General features: G+C 45.7%; 6 protein-coding genes across 6 annotated transcripts; 1 reads left to right on the plus strand and 5 right to left on the minus strand.

Moving 5' to 3' along the window:
* Positions 1–1,122: 1,122 nt before the first annotated feature.
* Positions 1,123–2,778, minus strand: N7478_009918 (sphingosine kinase; the record flags this gene model as incomplete). The annotated part of the gene is made up of 2 exons (XM_056926132.1): positions 1,123–2,381; positions 2,685–2,778. The coding sequence occupies 2 exons, from the start codon at positions 2,776–2,778 to the stop codon at positions 1,123–1,125; spliced, it is 1,353 nt and encodes a 450-aa protein (XP_056775502.1).
* A 1,640-nt stretch (positions 2,779–4,418) lies between these two features.
* N7478_009919 (uncharacterized protein) lies at positions 4,419–4,712 on the minus strand (the record flags this gene model as incomplete). The annotated part of the gene is made up of 1 exon (XM_056926133.1): positions 4,419–4,712. The coding sequence occupies one exon, from the start codon at positions 4,710–4,712 to the stop codon at positions 4,419–4,421; it is 294 nt and encodes a 97-aa protein (XP_056775503.1).
* A 1,517-nt stretch (positions 4,713–6,229) lies between these two features.
* N7478_009920 (uncharacterized protein) lies at positions 6,230–7,318 on the plus strand (the record flags this gene model as incomplete). The annotated part of the gene is made up of 1 exon (XM_056926134.1): positions 6,230–7,318. The coding sequence occupies one exon, from the start codon at positions 6,230–6,232 to the stop codon at positions 7,316–7,318; it is 1,089 nt and encodes a 362-aa protein (XP_056775504.1).
* Positions 7,319–8,474: 1,156 nt separating this feature from the next.
* Positions 8,475–12,255, minus strand: N7478_009921 (uncharacterized protein; the record flags this gene model as incomplete). Its single annotated transcript, XM_056926135.1, has 2 exons — positions 8,475–11,194; positions 11,271–12,255. 2 exons carry the CDS (start codon positions 12,253–12,255, stop codon positions 8,475–8,477), a joined length of 3,705 nt encoding a protein of 1,234 aa, XP_056775505.1.
* A 1,045-nt stretch (positions 12,256–13,300) lies between these two features.
* Positions 13,301–15,259, minus strand: N7478_009922 (uncharacterized protein; the record flags this gene model as incomplete). The annotated part of the gene is made up of 1 exon (XM_056926136.1): positions 13,301–15,259. One exon carries the CDS (start codon positions 15,257–15,259, stop codon positions 13,301–13,303), a length of 1,959 nt encoding a protein of 652 aa, XP_056775506.1.
* A 1,178-nt stretch (positions 15,260–16,437) lies between these two features.
* On the minus strand, positions 16,438–17,675 carry N7478_009923 (uncharacterized protein; the record flags this gene model as incomplete). The annotated part of the gene is made up of 4 exons (XM_056926137.1): positions 16,438–16,837; positions 16,917–17,016; positions 17,140–17,376; positions 17,450–17,675. 4 exons carry the CDS (start codon positions 17,673–17,675, stop codon positions 16,438–16,440), a joined length of 963 nt encoding a protein of 320 aa, XP_056775507.1.
* Positions 17,676–19,154: the final 1,479 nt, after the last annotated feature.

The following is a 19,154-nucleotide window of genomic DNA, read 5'->3' on the forward strand; positions in this document are numbered from 1 at the left end:
TATTCATAGTCTTGTTTTTGTTTTTGTTTTTGTTATTGGGCGGACAATATATTCCAATATGCAAGCTATGAAATCCTAAGTTTGATACACTCAGAACTCGTACACTTTAAGCAATAGTAGCACATGTCACAGGCGTCAGTAGCTGTCTCCTCTACTGACCACTTGGTCGTTTCCCCTTTGACGGAGTGCGAAAGTTCTCTGCGACGATTGATCTCTCTGTCATATTTGTGAGCTGATCACTTCTATTTTGATTATTTCTTTCTAGTCCCATATACACCCTATGTGATTGGGGTTACATGGTAAGTATGCGGATTGGGATGCGCAGATTCATTGTAGATCAGCTCCTCAATCCCTTCAACAAGAAAAAATTATTTCTAAAAACGCATTTTAGCTTTACGTACGGAAGATTTTCGATACATTGAACAGTATTAACATATTTTTACTATCTCGTAAAGATGGCTCTAACCCCTGTGGCGACCATAGAGTGGGAGTCATAGATATCCCCATATGATCTCACGGGTGCTGTCTGCCGCGATCGAGTTCCGGGGAAGAATGCGGAGTATATCTGTCGGTGGTGGGGGTTTGGCTCAAAAATAAGCACTAAATCAATTGGTCAATCGTATCAAGCTTATGAGTGGTACCGCACATGCTATCCCGCATGGTCTCATCCCGAAACTTTCTTTCGCACAAATTGTGCCCTTCTACCATAAACCAAACTTTCTAGAAGTATGGTCAAGTTCTGTGCCGATGACAACATTATTGACTGGGTTCCTCTCATATTTAGCTTCATCGTATAAAGAAAATGACGAACTCATGTGCATCTTGGACCTTCTCGGAAGATTAATGGATTTTTAGGTAAATACAAACTTCTATATCGAGTGATTAAATGATAAACATTTACATACTATTTGTACAGGGCCGCCTCTCTTGGGCTTGGCAATAATATAATTACTAAAATCAAGCATCCATCCATAATTATCGCCACATAATATAGGAACAGCATATTTGTTGAAGAAAATCTTGATATTTCGTTCTTTCCAGCAATAGGACCATCGGTCACAATTACAAATCCGTGGCCAAGCACATAGCGATACGCTTTTAGAGAGTGTTGTAATGATCCGCTCATACACCCACTTTTTGGTATGAATCTGCCGACTTCGAGAGTACCCGACCCAGGCCTTGGTGAACTTCTACCTGAAATGCTTCAAATGGATACCGCTCGCCATCCACGCTGATATCTCCATCCGGCTTCCATGTTGTCAGTCGATATGCTGCCACTTTTCTCATTTCAACATCCTTGAGGTCGTGGCATTTGCCCTGTGGAAGCTTGATGATTGCTTCAAGGGAATGTGCCCAGCTGATAGTATCATCAATGACCATAATGTCTAAAAGCCCGTCATTCGGTAACGCGTCTGGGAAAAAGTTCGTATCTTTGGCGACAATGCTCATGTTCCCGGTGTAGAAGCTGGCGAGGCGTTCATGGGGCACAATTTCCCAATCCTCTGGAATGTCATCTTGGACGGTGCCATATTTGAGAGGTAAAGATGGGAGCTGCTGGCTAGCTTTTCCGGAGGGCGTCTCTGTTGATTTCTTTCCTTCCACAGTGGGCTTGAAGGCAAGCTGGCAGGGGTATTTGGTGTTTCGAGCGATTGTCAATAGGACACCGTAGAGAAAACGTGCATCTCCCGCCCATCGCAGATGTTCAGTTTTCAAATCGCAATCCGCCAGAACGCCCATTGCTTGGGAAAGGAATGACACGGCATGGGAATCTCCTTGAGTGACTGAGACAAGATCCAATGGCATTTCTAACCCCTTCACGATCCCCAAAGCTGCTAGCGAGGGATCGTCGGTGCCGAAGAGGTTCCACGCCATTGCATTTCCAGAACCACAAGGAAACATAGCTACCGCCATACCTGACAATGCATTGAGGGGATCTTTTCGTCTTGCAAGTCCGTTGAACACCTCGTGAGGCAAACCGTCGCCGGAGCAACACACGATGGCATCATATGTATCGAGAGGGATCGTTTCGGCGATCTCGCCGGCATGGCCTCTGTAGCGGGTCTCCTCGACATCAACTTCACAATGAGCTGCGGCGAATATTGGAGCGGCGAAAGTACGGTATTTGGATAATGCAGAGCTGCAAAATGGATTTACGAGAACCTTCAATCTCTTAGAACGCTGCACTGAGCCGTATGCAAGTTGAAGAACATGTTTCGCCCACGATGCAGCTTGATCTTTTTGATCTGCAGAAACTGGATATTGTAGAGCATTGACGGGCTCATTTTTGGCGCCAAGCTTATCGACATAGGTTATTGTGAGCGCATCTTGCGAGATGTTGACATTCAATATGTTGTAGAAATCAATCTCATCTGATTTAGGACCTGGGAGAGATTCAAGATATTCAAGATGAGCACTGTTGAAATTATAATACGGGCTTCTGCCGCAACAACGAGAAAGACAGAAAATAAAAATGCAATGGAACAAAACATTGAATCAAGATAGCATTACCTTTTTTGGAAAGTACTCCACAGCAGCAACATTCATTTGCATTTGCACTCTCATTCTCATTCTCCCTCCTCGCCGATCGGTCGGCTGCGACCGCGGATCGCGTTAGTTAAGACTTTCAAATTACATAGCCAGGGGTGTTTTATGTCCACCCCAATAAGATCAGTAAGTGGGCATACCGTTTATTTTGAGGGACGTCTTATTCAGTGTCAAATATGTAAATTCATCGACTTGGAATCGTCTGTGAGGGTCAAGCGGGTCCATGGTTTGCATTGAGAATTGGTGTCCTCGCGAGAGAGAATTGGAAGCTGATATGTAAAATTGAGAGTCACTTTGCTTCACATGAGCATATCTGATGTGCAAGTAAACTGCCAATGGTCGGGGAAACGCGTGTTGGTTCGAATGGAGAACCGCGGAGGGAGATCAGGGGGGAAGCTTTCAGAGACTTTTTATTGGACACATAAGCAAGAAGTGGATCCCACATGACGCGCAAGTGACCTGTCTATGGATATGGAATTCACAGAGAGAAAAGTAAAACAATACAAGAAATTAAAATAAAAGCCGAAACATAAAACAACAAAGGCCTACTCCTGCTTAGGCTCCGGGTGTACTATGTTGAGTAGTAGCGGTTCCTCTGGCTTCCTCCGAGTCCACCTTGAGGTGTACTTTGTTTTACAAGTACAAAGACCCGCAAGATTGCTTTCGCAAATAAGAAAAATGTTCATATTTCGCATTCAAAGTACTGTGCCTAATATTCGACAGTTATTATTTACTAATTAAGATTAACAGACCATGTGTAGATAGGGCTTAACATAGTTATGGGACCTTTTGTCTCAAGTCACCGTTTCCCTTCCTCTACATTCCAATATTACGAAGTTTCATGAAAATGACCTCTGTTGAGACGACAATTTTGTCGCCATGGGCTTTTGATCTGTCCAGGTAGGGGTATATTCCACGAAAGTCCTAGTTGGCGACGCACGATGAAATGTATAGGCTTCATAATAGTTTTGTTCGCGACGCGTTTGCCGGAAAATACGATATCATCATCATAGTCCAGCAGCTGGTACAGAATCTATAGCCGCGAGTACTTCTCATCAATGACACATGGTTCATGTGGGACAGGCAAAAATAGATCTAGCCATGGATTGTGTTTTCGGATTCAAGTTGGCAGGAGGTAGGATGGTATACTCGAGGATTACAACCAGATCCCCAGGAGCTTCAATGAAAAGGCGCATAGAGCATCGGACCGTAGAAACAAGTGTATCATGGGAAATGCAGCTGTGAAGAAACTCTGGCCCTCGATTCTTGTCGCGATAGAATTCGAACAAGTCATATTTGAATCCTTTTTGGATGGTGGGTGATTCGAGAAATTTGACAAGGCGTCCTTGGTCTCTAATTGCCAAGGAAATGCAAGAACATAGATCTACTATCCCAGCATTGACTGAGAATTTCTGTTTAGCGACGGATCTCTGAGAGATTGCCTTGTGAACTCTTTTCGGGGATGGAGTCTCAGGCAATCTCCGCAGTACACCCAACGACAATTCTCAAGTCGGAGGAGAAGTTGATTTCGTGGAACAATCTCGTCATTCACACACGTTATAGGGATGCGGAGGTGTTGAAGCGTTGGAACTGACAGCTTTTGGTGTTTTCCAATTGTTCCAAAGAGATTAAAGAATCTCTTGCAGCTCAGTGAGAAACATGCTTTGTCGACGATGGGGTGTTTCGTAAATCAATTTCAACAGGTCATTTTGCAAGGAAAATATGGCAGAATGTTTAGTTGCTGTGGTACGGGTCAACCTAGAGACTAGAGTATTGGTCTTGATCAACATCATTATGCTTTTGATATGGAATTTGTAATTTCGTTTCGTCTTCTCATTTATCAAAGCGATGTGTACCTTCCCATATCGGTTCTGCTATAAGTCGGAACTTGGAGGAGACTGGGTAATTGATCTATGTTCTTTTGATAGAATGATCTGCTTGCCCTCTCTTGCAGACAGTTGCCTCACTCTATCTTGCACTTCCGCCCAGATTTTGGCGATTTCTTCATTTTCGGTCGCATCCGATCCCAAGAGGGCACTTGCCAGCGGGTGGGATGATGTCAGCACATCGGCAGGGGCTGTCTGGGTAGGCGCTGTCTGGGTAGGCGCTGTCTGAGCCGGCTGGGGTGCTACTAGCTTTGTTGGCTGAGAGGTGATCGGCTCAGACATGATTGCACTCAAAAAGTCGAATGTAGGGGATTTAAATCTTACGACTGTAATTCTTTTGCCTCCTTCAGCCTCTTAAGCTCGGCCTTGAACGTTGCCGTTGCATATCCCGCTGCGATTCTTTCTTCGGATCTTTCATTACGCCCGTCATAATCATCGCGTGCAAACTCAACATCGTCACGAATTAGAAGCCTGTGTTTGCTTTTAGGTTCCGTCTGGGATGTAGACCCTTCCCGTTCCTTTCGCTTCTTACTCTCTATATTTAGCAATGTATCTAGTTCGGGCTACTGTTGATAGCTACAAGACTTATTTATTTTAGTTGATAAAGATAATTTTCGGGTCCTCGGGCATTCTTACTCGGGCAAATGGCTCAACCTTGAAAGGTTTTAGTAGGAGTTGACGCCCTAACACTCAGGAGGCTTGTGGGTATAGATAGTTGATCAAAGGAAATAAAAGAAGCACTTGAGGTATCCAGGCTGTTATAGAGTATTAGGATTGACCTGCCTAGAAGATTTAGGATTCATTTTCATAGACTGCTCTTGTGCCCAATAATGACGATGGGATTATTTGCTTCAGAATAAATGTTCGACCGCGAGACCAGAAACGAGAAGATTTCCGAGTCTTTCTTTTACCTCGGTCTTTATTCAAAATTCAATGGGAAAAGTGTAAAACAGATTGGAGAACAAAAGATTTACTAGATCCGTTAATATTCATGATTGGGTTCTTTGACCGTATATGAAAATAGAAGTTCGATCAAAGAAGCTAGAGAAAAACTTCAGCGTTACGTTTCAAGTGATGAAAGGCATCCAGTCAATCAATCGAGTGACCCTTTTAGCAGGACCGATAATATTTTGATAGTCCTAACTAAACCTTGTTGTAATAATTGTTCCCGCTGGCCATCTACTAGCAACCACTGTCGGGGCTATAAAGCCCTAGATAACCTTTTCCATCCTCTTTCCCCAATCATTGGAGGTGCCATGATGAGTTCTGACACTGAAAACGAGATATTCTTTCATATGATGTCCAGCTTTGTAACATATATCTAAATTTAGAATTCATGTCGCATCTAACAAAACAAAAGTACCATGCATCTTTCGTGCATACTTATCTTGGAACAAGCGCCTATCAAATGCCGCTAGGGACCAAAAGAGGTCTAACGTCGAGATAACCCCTCTTTCCTTGCTTTTTTGATTGAAACACAGCCTTCCTCTTCTGGGGCTATCCCCTAGCATGCCACATTATCCCTGGTCTTCGATGTGTTTTTGGCATCATCATGCATCCATAGCCTAGCTAACTGCGTGCTGCCTGTTCTTCTATTCTGACACCTGCGCCACGCCATTGTGGCAGAGTCGCTTGTAAACTGGGATGCTTCTCAGGCACCAGGCTATGTACAGCCCGGACTAACAAAAAGTACTTTACTTAAAGTAACTATAAAGTCTCCAAGGGAGACGCTTCTCATTTGATTGTATACAATATCATAATTAAGTTTAAACCTCTATCTGCATTCCCAATAATTAATAATGCCTTCCCGACGTTCCCATGTCGCAAGTTCGTCCTTGGCTCCTCTTTCCGAGATCATCAAACTTCAACCGGAGGGGGAGCCATGGTGTGCCGGTTATGCTCCTTCGCAGGGTCGTCGCTGCCACGCGCGTACAAATGCACGAGGTCGCAGGTCAGCAATGATGCTTCTCAATGAGGGTACCAAGGACCTTCGAGCCGGTCGCAGCATCGATGAACTGCTGGAAGATTTGGCCCCTCATGTCTTATGCACCAGGTTCCATCAAAATCAAGCTTTGGACCTTGCACGGCGTTGGAAGAGAGACCTACGCGTATATCTTGATTCGCAGGCCGCTTCAACGCTACCTTCAACACCAGTCAGGATACCATCCCGAAGGACTGATTTGGAACCCACCGAAGCGTACTTGGAAGAGAGGACAGCTATTCTCTACCAAAGAATTCATGACGCTATGGAAGAGCTGAAACGCCTTGAGAATATCCGAATGAGCCAAACAGCCATCTCAACTCATCACACTGATAGCGCGAGTAGAGATACGGGTATACGTGTTAGGACCACCCGCGCGGAAAGCACGCCAAGCAGGAATATCCCTAGTAGAAGAGTGCGAACAGACTCAACGAGATTTAGCAATCAGTCAACAGCAATTGCACCTCTGCCAGTACAAGCGCAAGTCAGTCATCAGATAAGGGCAGTCCCAATTTTGAGCTCAAGACCCCAAGACCCGCCAATTATTCCCGCCCTCGGAAGCCCCAGAAATAGCGACCCCCAGAATGAAACTCCACAGACCAATCGCCGTGATGTCGAAGGAGAATGTGGGATATGTCTGTGCAATTTGCATAGCCCACAGCAACATACAATCCCAGATGAGGAAATTGAAGAGCGGAGCGAAGAGAGTGGCAGTGATGACGACGATGAGCAATCGGAAACTGAGTATGAGGATATTCACCAAGATGAAGAATTGACATGGTGCAAGGCATGCTGTGGAATCAACTTTCATAAAGCTTGCATCGACCAATGGCTAGAAGCAGATCAATGGCGAGAAACAAATCGCGCCCCCACATGCCCGCTGTGTAGGAGTCGCTGGAAATGCTGAATACCTATTCCAAATGTCTTTTTTTATTATTCTGGAGCGTTTTTCCATAATGAGGTCATGATTTGAACTTTCTGTACTCAATACGTGTTTATCAAATTTTAAACGGTCAACGATCAACTAATATCGAAACCTAGCATCCCTACGTTATCGAGGTATCCATATAGCTGAAAGCTGGGAACGGAGAACTAGGAACTGGGTCGTATAGATTATCTAATGCTACCCAGGCTGGTCTATCATGCTCCGACTGAGGCCAACAAGCGCCCTTGTAATGTTCCGAATCCGAGGTGCCATGCTCAACGCTCAGGCTTGATAAATAAAACGACAGTAGCGAATATTTCCATTGATTTCTAAAGAAAACGTAAAACTTGAAAAGGTGCATCAAGGTCTCAGAATGGGACTTGTTTGCCGTTTTTAGATCTTGTATGACATACGAGGATTTGAAAGACGTCATCAATTCTTTGGATGGATCATATTGGGGTGCTGTAATAGGAGATTGCAATCTATCTGCTTGTCAAGAATTCAGGTCCGCGCGGATTGGGGCATGTAGTTTGATATTTATGGGTTGAGAGATACACAGGACAAGCAGCAACTTGTAGTTACTAACTGGGGAATTATTGTCACAGCCAATTGGTTTCTTTTGACTATGTCAAATGAACGACCGGGGAAAATTCACTGGAGCCACATGTCATATAGACCCGCGGAAGTAGATCGCAGAAGTAGCCTAGTACAGGGGCCTATAACGATCACCGGCAAAAAGTACCTTTGCCATAGCTAGACTTTACCGTATATTACACCGCTACATGTACTGTAAGCTCTATCTAGATAGAGAACCAAGTGGAAAGACAGCTAGAGAATATTACATCTCGAAGTGTATCTTAATATAGCAGGATCCCACCCATGTGCAGGCCTGAATAGTTGAAGTTATTATTTTCTAGAAAGTCAGGTGTTGGCATCCACGTATACTAGTCAATTCTAGAACTTTTGCCATGTGGTTTTTTTCATCCGAAAACAAATACAGTATCAAAGAACCCTTAAAGTAGATGTGTTGCGCTCTTTTCAAATTCCCCAGTGGCTAGGATGCAGTAAGTACCATTGTAGGCCTCGGGCCAAGAATCTTTGAGAAAATTACGCTTTGCAGGATATTCTCTTCCTCTTTCTATCTCCAGGGCTCCCAGGGCTGTAGTTTAGCTCGCGAATTTACCTCAAAGGTTTGCGCGGGCGAGTTTTGCTGTGCTTCCACTTCAAGTTTCCGCCCATCACGATCCACCCATGGTCCAATATTGAGACTATCATTATTCATGAATTTCTGAATGTCAAGATATGTAGTTCCCGGCAGTTTTCTCCATTCAGCCTGATTCAATTTCCTCGTATTGCAATTTGCTCCATTATCAAGAAGGATATCCACAATCGTCTTATGGCTATACATCGTAGCCCATAGCAGCGGTGTCCAGCCTTCTAGTGTGTCTTTGACCTCAAAGTCTGCACCATTCCTGAGAAGCAGAGCCACCATGGCATAATTACCACTCTTTGTAGCCCATAACAGCGGGGTCCAACCACTATGACTGTCCTTTGATTCCAAGTCCGCACCATTGTCAATTAGTAACCCAGCAACAGTATTATCAGTATATTCCACGGCTAATGACAGCGGTGTCCGGCCATTGTGATTCCTGGCTTCGATATCCGCACCATGATCAAGGAGCAGTTTCACAACAATCATGTGCCCGTTCCTTGCGGCCCACGATAGCGGTGTTTGGCCATAAAGTGTGTCCCTTACTTCAAGCTTGGCACTCTTTTCTAGAAGCAACTTCACAATGATCTCATGTCCATTTCTTGCGGCATAGGATAGTGGGGTGTGGCCATATTTGATATCCTGTACTTCAAAGTTTGCCCCTTTCCTCAGTAGCAGATTTGTAATAGTTTCGTATCTGTTGTGTACAGCCCATAAGAGTGGCGTTCGGCCATATATACTGTCTTTTGCCTCAATATCTGCATCTTTTACAAGGAGCAAGCTCACAATTGACTCGTGCCCATTTCGCACAGCATACAACAGCGGTCCCTGGCCACATTCTGTATCCTTCACTGCGAGATTTGCCCCCTTCTCAAGAAGCATATTCGCAACAGCCTCATGCCCCCTCTCTATAGCCCATAGCAACGGCGTCCGGCCATATCTAGTATCTTTGGACTCCAATTCTGCGTTTGTCTTCAACAATGTCATAACTATTGCGTCTAGGCCCAAATGTGAAGATATCATCACACTGGTGAAGCTTTTGGTTGGCATGTACGATAAATGATCCCAGTAGATTTTCAGCCAGGCAGAGCAGGCCATTGAATCCGGCTCACAGATGCTTAATATAGCAGGTGTCATGTTGTCATCAGCGCGGATGAAAGCTTTGAGATAATGACTTCCCCACTCTTTGGCTGAATAATCCAGGAAAGTATGCATCTCGAGACGGAGTTCGGGTTCGCATCTGGTATCTGCGGGAGCGCTGGGAGCGTTGAAAAGGCCAAGATAAAAGACACAGATCTCTGCAAGAATCCGATGAGCCTTCTGGCTGTGAATTGAATGTCGCCAGATTGGCTCTGAAGAAACAGCTGCAGGTAGTGGTGTACGCGCAAGCAAAAACTCCCGTGCGGTTTGGTGTATAAAGTGAATTCTATCTTGATAGACTGAGATGAACAGCCCACAACAAGTTCTTAGGCGTAGCTTAAAGTCATCCTTATCTTCCAGATCAAGATCGTCGAAAGATCTTGATGTGCTATCAATATTCAATGCAATACTCATTTCGGAGAGTGTTAGAGGTCGGCTTGCTGCCATGATTATGCTCAAAGCGCGATGAACCATTGGGCGGTGCCCCTTTGATTTGACGAGAAGTCCCTCATATGCCTCATAGACATTCATCGGCAGACTTTCAACCATAGAATTGACCCCTCTGGTTGTCTTTTTGAAATGTTCGACTTGCAAGTAGTCAAATACAAGATATACCCAGAGGTATGTACGGTGAGGTACTTCACGTAATTTTTCAACCAAATGGCTCTTGACTAGCACTGAGAGCCCCTTCTCGCTCGCTAGCCGTTCAACTCGATATTCAATAACCTTCCTGACTTCATGGCCAATACTCTCTGATTCCTCCTCTCCAGGTACCCGAATCAAGGGGAAGTCTTTGATTAGACCCCTGAACTTGTTGGTTATCTGCTCATACGGGCGGCTGGTGAAAAGGAACTTGAGCTTTCTACCATCTGACTGGGCACCATGTATTTGAAGCTTCGCATTTTGCATGAGGTCCTCAAAATCGGATTCAATGCATTCATCTAGGGCATCTAGAACAATAATCACAGATTCGGCCTTCGCATCTCGAGTGGCGTTTTCAAAAATATTCCAGAGACACTTTGTGGATTTAATTAGATTTTTCCCGTTCTTCTTAAAGTTTTCCATAGCATATTCGGTAAGAGATGGCTTTTGTGCGAATAATTGGTGGAGCAAGGCACAAAGTGCTTGAGATTCTGTGTTCTGATCTTGCTCTTTAAAAAAGAAGTAACAGATTGTGGATGACCGAGGTAATATATCATCGATCAAATATCTGGCCAAGACAGATTTCCCACAGCCTGGATCTGCTGAGACTAACAAGGGTCCTGAATCTTGGGTTGACCACGTTTTGAAGTTGTCGTGGGTCAAAAACCATTCACAGGTGCCTTCCACTCGGGTTCCTACGTGGTCTTTATACCATTCATAAGTGGCACTTTTCGTATCTGTGACAAGACAGAATAACTGAAGGCATTCCTCTAGCTTTACGGACCAGTCTTTGCTGAGTTTGCTCTCCTGTAGCTGTAGCTGCCTTTCTGTAATATTTCGATGGTCCTCTGTCACCTCATGTAGGTCTATTGCAGTTGTGTCTGTCAGATACAATATTGATAAAGTATGTAGTGAACATTCGTCATTTTGCGCTAAGCTTACCACTTAAAACGTCGAGAAGCTTTTTTTCGGCCACGATTCTGTTTGGGTGAACTCTAAGAAGGAGATCTTTCGCATATGCAGCGGCGACCATTGCTGCATAGCCTTGCCACTCTTTGTTTTTGTGCGAATCTGAGTAGTCGCAAATGCCTCGGATAACTAGACAAGGAAAGCTATTTGGAAGTCCCGCGGCTTCCATGTCAAAGCAAAGAATATTTCTCTCCGCTGCGAATTTATCACGAATCGACGCATCTTTCATCAACTGATTAGCTGAGGCAATCAGGCCGTAGTGGATAGCAGGATTATCCTCATCTTCAGCACGCATAGGCCGCTGTATTAATCCAGAGTAATTAACTGCGCAGGCTTGAGAACAGCCTCGCGTATCGTGGATAACGTTGGCTTTAAATAGTCTATCGGTATGTAACTGTGGCCGTTCATACTTCAGACGTAGTCTCGGTTTCTTGCTAAGAATATGGTTGATTGCCTCTCCCAGTCGATGCCCATTTCTCTCGTACTGTGCCCTGATTCCGGCTACCGCAGAACGCAGTATGGTTGGGGGTTGATTTAAGATTCGTGTATACTGAAACTTTTGGCCTTGGATCGACTTGCCAAAGTCGTACTGGAAAATACCAGCTGTGCCATCACTGGCACAAGTCGTGCCGACAACAATGTCGCCCAAACGAATATCGTTCTTTTCGCCTGGTACACCCCCACCAATGCCAACCATCAAGCCAATTCTTACATTAGGGAAGCTGTTCAGCATGTTCGTGGCCACGGTGGCCGCAGAAGCTGTTCCATATTCACCGTCAGGTAAGACAGCAATGACAACGGCATGTCCGCCTACCCTCCCTAAAGTATATTCATTTGTATCATTTGGTGAGAGGAAGGCTGGCTCTTTATGCTCTTCATCCAGAATCTCTTGGGCAGCAACGTATTCAGGTATTAAAGCACAAACCCAGCCCACGGTATAGTTCAGAGGGTCCGACATGTCCAACGGAGCAGACTCGGCCAAAAGAGACTATAACCTCTACCTTCCTGTCCCCAAAGTGGATGTAGTCGAGAAAATGCTTTCAATCCGAGTCTCTGGTCGTCTGCCTTGTGAAGAGAAAAGGACTAGGCCAAAACATGGCCCGTTCAAGTTGTGCTAAACAATACTGGGCATCGACAGAGAACAACAGTAGAGTATAGCTGTAGTGATGAGAAGACAAGAAATATTTATCTGTGGGTGTTCTTAGGACGCTCTTTCTCAAGTGGGGTAGGTGCTGGCGCAGTCATCTGACTGCAGCTTTCGGGTTTCAAAACAGACGCGCCCGAATTCAGTGATCTTCCATGGTCCAATAAATACAAAATAGCTCACTTCTATGCCATCGATTCAGGGCCTTAAATTGAAATTATTGAAGCTTGATGATTAATTACTACAATTATCAATACATGCCTGAGCCAGATAACAGCGAGGAGCATATGTCGCGACTCGTGGTGTCGTGGCCACCCAGCTGAAAATATGCCGATCACAGCTACTCCCCAGCCTTGCACGGGCCCTTTGACCTACACGTTGCTTTGTATGATTTGTCTAGAATAATCTGTTTGTCTAGGGCAGCGAACTGAATTGGAAACTGGAAATAAGAGAAAGACCATATGACTAGCAAATCACTGCCAAAGGCTGCCAATGTCTTTAATGTCCATTACGTACTCAGCCAAGACCACTCGCATTCGTCCGCAGATCAGCGTTACAATGATTAAAGTTTCAGAGCAGAGCTTCGTTCAGTTTAACATTTGAAATTGGTAACTTAGCTGCCAGTGGGAATGGACCGCAGACCGCACCTGTACTGGTAGTAGCTTTCTATAACATATTATCTTTCAGAGAAACACGCGCTGGCGTATCGTCGATTCTGGAATCATTGCTATCAATGTATGCCCAATGTAGTGATGGTAATTTACAGAAAAATAAAATAAAATGGAGACATGTACTAGCAGCCTGCTGCTGAGCGGTTAACAAGAAACAAAGGGGCCGTTATTTACAATAGGGTAAGAAATTAGTCCACACTAAGGATCAAATCATCCCCTCTTCTCGATGGAGTCAGATTTCGACTAGTCGGCGATATCCTCCTGGGTGCATCCTCTGGCCGTTTCTTTGGGCTTGATGGATACAAGATGACGCCCAGGGTTGTTTCAGAAGGATATGGAAGTTCCCCGGATGCCGAACGGGAATGAGTATTACCACGCCCTCGTTCGAGCCAGAAGTCGTCCGGACAGTATGGAACAACCACTTCACTGGGGGGACGTGGACTACTGCCAGGTTGGATGCGCTTGATATCATCGCCACGGACAACTCGAGGTCGGGAGACGATGTCTGACGTTGGAGATGATGGTCCCGCCGGCGGTGCAGAGCCGGGTGGTTGGACTTTTCTTGGAGACATGCCGGTAAGAGCGCGCCCTTGTGCGGTACTGAAAGGTGGGGTGGTGGCAAAAGTATTGGATGTGTGGTCTGATGATTCGGAGCTGTAATTTGGTCCACTGCTGCTATTTGAGACCATTGATCTGCGGCGGTATGAAGATTCAGAGAAGGGTGCTCCTAATGTTTTTTCACGGGGACCGGCGGGCGCTTGGCGGGGACATTGAGGCTGTATTTGGGTTGGCTTCTTTTGGCCTTTTGGGCGTCGAAACTGAGAAGCTCGAAAGCCCTCTTTCAGAGCTCTGGGGTTGGCTGGTAAACCAGCCATAACAGTTGGGGAGCCATTCCTGAGGTACTCTCTTGTACTAGGAAGAGAAGGAAGAGAAGGCAACTTCTTTTCTGTTATGGTCTGACCCTCTTCCTCTTCAAAGAGAGTGGCTCCACTTGAGGGCCGATGTGCGAATTTGAGTGGCTTGGGATATAATGCGGCTGCTGGAGTCGGAAGTAGTTCTGCCGTAGTATGCTGGGAGTCCACTGTTCTGGGCGAACCTGACCAGACGGACTCAGAAGTAACGGCAAACCCTATTCGCTGATTATTCTCATCTCTTGGGCTGTCCACCACGCGAATACCAGACCCTGTCGCGAATCTTGGAGGATATTGTGAGGTTGGTTGGAAAACTTGTGGTCGTGATATTTGGGACACTTCCTGAGAAGCTGGAGGACGATTCGGAGCCCAAGGCACCGGGTCTGGACCTGGGGAAGACTCTCGCGAGAATGATTCAGGTGGGAATTCAGCTGGCTCAAACATGTCGCCCCCGGACTCGGAGTCGTCAACCCGATTATTTTTTTTCCATCTTGTAACACCGTAGAAAGCAAGAACTCCTATTATGAGGCAGCCGGCCACGCCAGAGACAACGGAGACTCCAATGACTGTCCCCGTACTAACTCCATGGTTATCACTCTTGCTAGTTGTAGGAACTGAAGAATTTGTTGGTGTTTCAATGGATGATGTCGAGCTGATAGTCTGTGGAGATGTTCCGGACTCAGATGTAGATGGATGGAAAGAGGTAATTGAGGGCGCATCACTTGACGTTGTCGAGGTTGAAGTACTGGAAGGTCCAATGTCACTAGTAATTATCCCGTCACTGCCTGCGGATGTAGTCGAACTCGTTGACGTTGTTGATGTTGTTGACGTTGACCTGGTCGTCGAAGCTAGCGTAGCGGCGAATGTGGTAGCCGTGAGTGTGGCATGTGTTTCAGGCAAAGCATCAGATACCGAGTCACAGATATGATAAGCCTTGGTATTTTTTATAACACTTTGCGAACACAAAGCATAGACACAGGTAAGTGCTGCTTCCCCTATAGTAAGATTGCTCGGCGTTTCGGTTCGACAAAGACACTTGATATTCGTCGTGTACGTGCACTCCTCCGGTGTATATTCGGTCTTGATAAAATCTTCCGTACAGTTTCGGGCACAATCCGGGACCATGTCCCATAGCGATGTATTCGATTCATCGGAGGTATCGGAGCTGCTGGCTGCACATAATGCGACCGACAGAAGGGTCGCAATGAGTATGCTGAAAAAAGGACGGAGGAGCATGCTGTGATGGCTCTGTAAATGTGACAATTAGTCGCGATCTTGATTCCTGGTCCTCTTGACCTAAACCCACCTTCTTAGATTATACATTAGAGATACTACCCTCGAAACAATGTAGGTCGTAATCTTATCATCCTCGACACATGAAATGGCTCTATACGAAAAGCCTACAAGTTCTTTGAAGGACTTTGGTAACAATAATGAGGTTAAAGGAATGAAAGGGCCACTATTGACCTTAAAGACAGCCAAAGGACCTAATTAAACACGAAAGTACCGGGCGCATCGCGATCTCAGGCGCCAGACTAGCCGATCCATCATGACGCTGACCATTTGTCCCAACCAGCCTAGCAGATCATGCTCCACGGAGCCCTGAAACACAGGTTCTAGGGCTGTGCATAGGCAGGCGCCATTGTGAGATCGATTTAGATCATCGATTCGAATTTTGCTGGGATGGTCGAATCATTGTGACCCCGTAGCGCCCTGATCTGAGGTGGTGGTTGTGGCTCGGGCTAGCGCCTCTTTACGCGCCGGCCCTCAGAGTGGGCGCTTGGCTTGTATGGCGAATAGGCAACGCGCCGGGACTAAGTTTCAGAGTCTGCAGGACTTTGCTGATCTGCTGTAAATGTTTTATTTTTAGCAAAAACATTTCTAGCTAATTTTTTGAGTGGTGGTCTCTGTAGAGCAGCGGTTAGTACTCATCAGCCTCTCATATTGGCTACGTCAGGCTTCTGGAACGGCTATTTGAAACTTGCTTAATCCATCATAACATCTGACGTTGATTTTTTTCTCTCGGATACGTAGGGGCAAGACTGCTTTCTCGCTTACTGCTTCAAGAATGTTCTTAGTTTTTGTAAAGGTGCGCATGGGAAGTAATCCATCATGGATGGATGGATTATTTGCCTGTGTCACATCAAGTGCTACGCCTTGTTTTCTTCTTTTCTGAAATATGAGCCATCCAAGCTACACCTCTATTAACAGGTCCACGGATACATCTAAAGTATTACCCCCTCCAAATTTGGATATTCTTAACCTGTTTTCTTCACCAGGTTGTGGGCATGACTGGTGTGCCAATTTATTTTACGTGAATCGACCACGCGATGTTCCGAGTCATCAAGTGTAACTTTAAATAGGAAAATATACAGAGGTTTCATAATCTAGTAACTTTTGGTCAATGCAAGCTTTCAGTGCTCGCTGACTTCCACGTTTACCTCTCGCTGTACATATATACCATGATCGCTCATGCGTTCCTTCGATTCCTTGCCGACGACCGAGACAAGCTGAACCTCATCTCCATACAGCCCTGTCTCATTGTAGGATGTGGGATTTGCCTTGGAGTTACCTCTGGACCCTCCCGTGCCTCCGTATCGCTCTCCATATCGTGATGTGGAGTTGGCAGTAGATCCGTCCTTGCCAAATAGTTTGTACAAGATAGGACGTAATGTAGGAAGACAGGCACTGATTAGATAGATATCTGGCTCAGCGACACTCCAGGCCATGAGATCAGTGGATGACCAGGATCCGTCTTTTACAGCGTTTCCTCTCGCGAAAATGACGAATCGCATTATTGAAGTCACAAGACCCCTAGAAAGTGACAGTACTGTGAGCCTGAGTCCAAAGGGAGAAGTTTATAAATAACCTGATGGGTTGGGATGATCCTTACATGAAACCAGTCGCGAAGGTCAGCGTGAGACCTAATTTGACTTTCATTGAAACATTCAAGTTCCAAACAATAGGTACTGGCATAGCAAGCATGACGACATCTGTTAAGATATTTGGCAGGGATGCCCATAGGAAGAAGGCTTGCTTATTATAACAATGACCCCCGGGAATCGTTGTATCCCAATTGAATTTGAATGGCCGACATATATTCAAGCACATTATACCGGACACAACAGCGGTAAGAGAAATGACTGCTCCTAAGACCAAAATTATAGTCCGGTATGGGTTGACCGTCCATAGACGGCCGTAGAGCGCCAAAACTGCCAGTTTAGGGAAGGCGACTGTGGAGTAATAGTATGTAGATACTATCAACAGCCATATAAAGTATTTCGGTTCTCTGCTGGGTTGTTCCAGGGCCAATGCTTCGAGGTGGTGACCAACGCCGCCATATTTCACGAAACCTAGTACGTAAACGCTTATCAGTACGACGGTCGAAACAGATGTTTCGAGATTCTGTATCCGAGAAATACTGACAGATAGCAAGGGCAGATAAGCCCACTGTAACGACTCCAGAAATAGCGGCCAGTGCATCATCCAAGCCCCAGGGAGTCCTGGTCAGAGAGCGGGAGTAGAATCGAAGTATCAGAAAAAAGGCGGTGATAGGCAGCATGGCAATTGCCACACCAGTAAGACGATACCCGATGTTCGCATCCAGGTACGCCTGCGACGGCGTTGAATCTGCTCGACTATCAATCTCCATGATGGCTGACGTAGACTATATTCCGCGGTTGACAGGTATGCGGATATATAGCACGGAGTGGGTTAAATGCTATCAGAACTCAAGTTGTGGGCGTCGAGTATATTTTCAAAGCTGCAGACTTAGTGGACCCAAATTCCAAACCGGGCCCGGAGTTAATTAATACTGCATCGTTTCATACCATTTGTGCATGGATATGCAATAATAGGGGTACTAAGGTGGAAAATGTAACCACAATGGGGGCAGCCCAATGATACTTGCGCATCAGAACTCATTCGCTATTGTTTTGCGTAAAAATTGGCCATAGCGACAAGTGGGTATAGAAGCTTAGACAGGCTATTCAGCATTAGTGGCAAATACAAGAGCTTATCGTTCTCTCGGGTTCGTGCAAAGTTCCACACCTTGATTTCTAGTGAGCCAAAGCGGAGACCCACCATGTATGTAGCAGATCGCAATCAATCACTAACCAAGAACAAACCAGATTGTTCTACGGTCTCCGTTAGGTTCTCCACTTAATGGGGCTACTAGTGGGCCAAAGGATTCTGCTAAACTCTCGTCATTACTCGCAAGTGGATGGTTTCCCTTTCCACGGATATTATGGATACGAAGTGTCAAATTGTTGATCCCTAACGGGCATGGCCCCCTTTGTTGAAGCCAATTTGTAACACTAACGATCCACCTCAACATCAGTATTCCGTAGACAAGGCGTTTCGAAGCCCCCAATGACTCGGAGCGCCTTGGCACTCAAAATCATGTTTTGCTGCAGCTAAAACGATCGTCGTGGACAAGAAAAGCAAATTCCGCCACCAAATGCTTCTTCTTTTCCCACTCGAAAGAATGACAAATTCGAAAATGAATCAATTGATGGCCCTCTCTCAATTAAACTTCAATCTTCTATTAAGCTTCAATCTTGTATTAAGCTTCAATCTTCTATTAAGCTTCAATCTTCTTCGTATCGGAAAGTTAACCGGACATCAACGTTTGGTGACAGATGGGTCAAACTCTGACATTGACAGTTGGGGCACCTCGGGCACGGGGAGCTCGGGAAGGCTGCGGGTTGGAGCGCGGGCTGGAGCGCGGGTGGATTTCCGTGCTGGGCGAGAGCTTTATCAATGGACAAAGGCGATGTATTACATTGCAGAGGCCCCCACGTTTTCAGTCTATAGTGCTCCAGCTAGCGTGGGCTGCGTGGCTTCTTCTCTACAATAACGCACCCATGCATGCAGGCAGCTGCATAGCGCAGCCTTTTGCCGACCGAAATACGCCCCAAAGTCCTCACGTGGGAGCTATTGGCTAGAACGGGGTGAATCCGAATAGTTAGAACTTTGGTCCCTCGGGTCTCAATATCGCGGTTAGCGGGGGGCACAAGCGAGCGGGGAAAACTGAATCCTTTAGAACCTCCGCATCTCCGGATTTCCAATCACCACGTCCCCATTGCACACCCAGTGGTTGGGATTACAACTCCATAAAATTTATATGGAC

This window comes from Penicillium angulare (genome assembly GCF_028827245.1).
Source record: "Penicillium angulare strain IBT 27051 chromosome Unknown utg000007l_segment0_segment0, whole genome shotgun sequence".
In the NCBI taxonomy this organism is placed as follows: domain Eukaryota; kingdom Fungi; phylum Ascomycota; class Eurotiomycetes; order Eurotiales; family Aspergillaceae; genus Penicillium; species Penicillium angulare.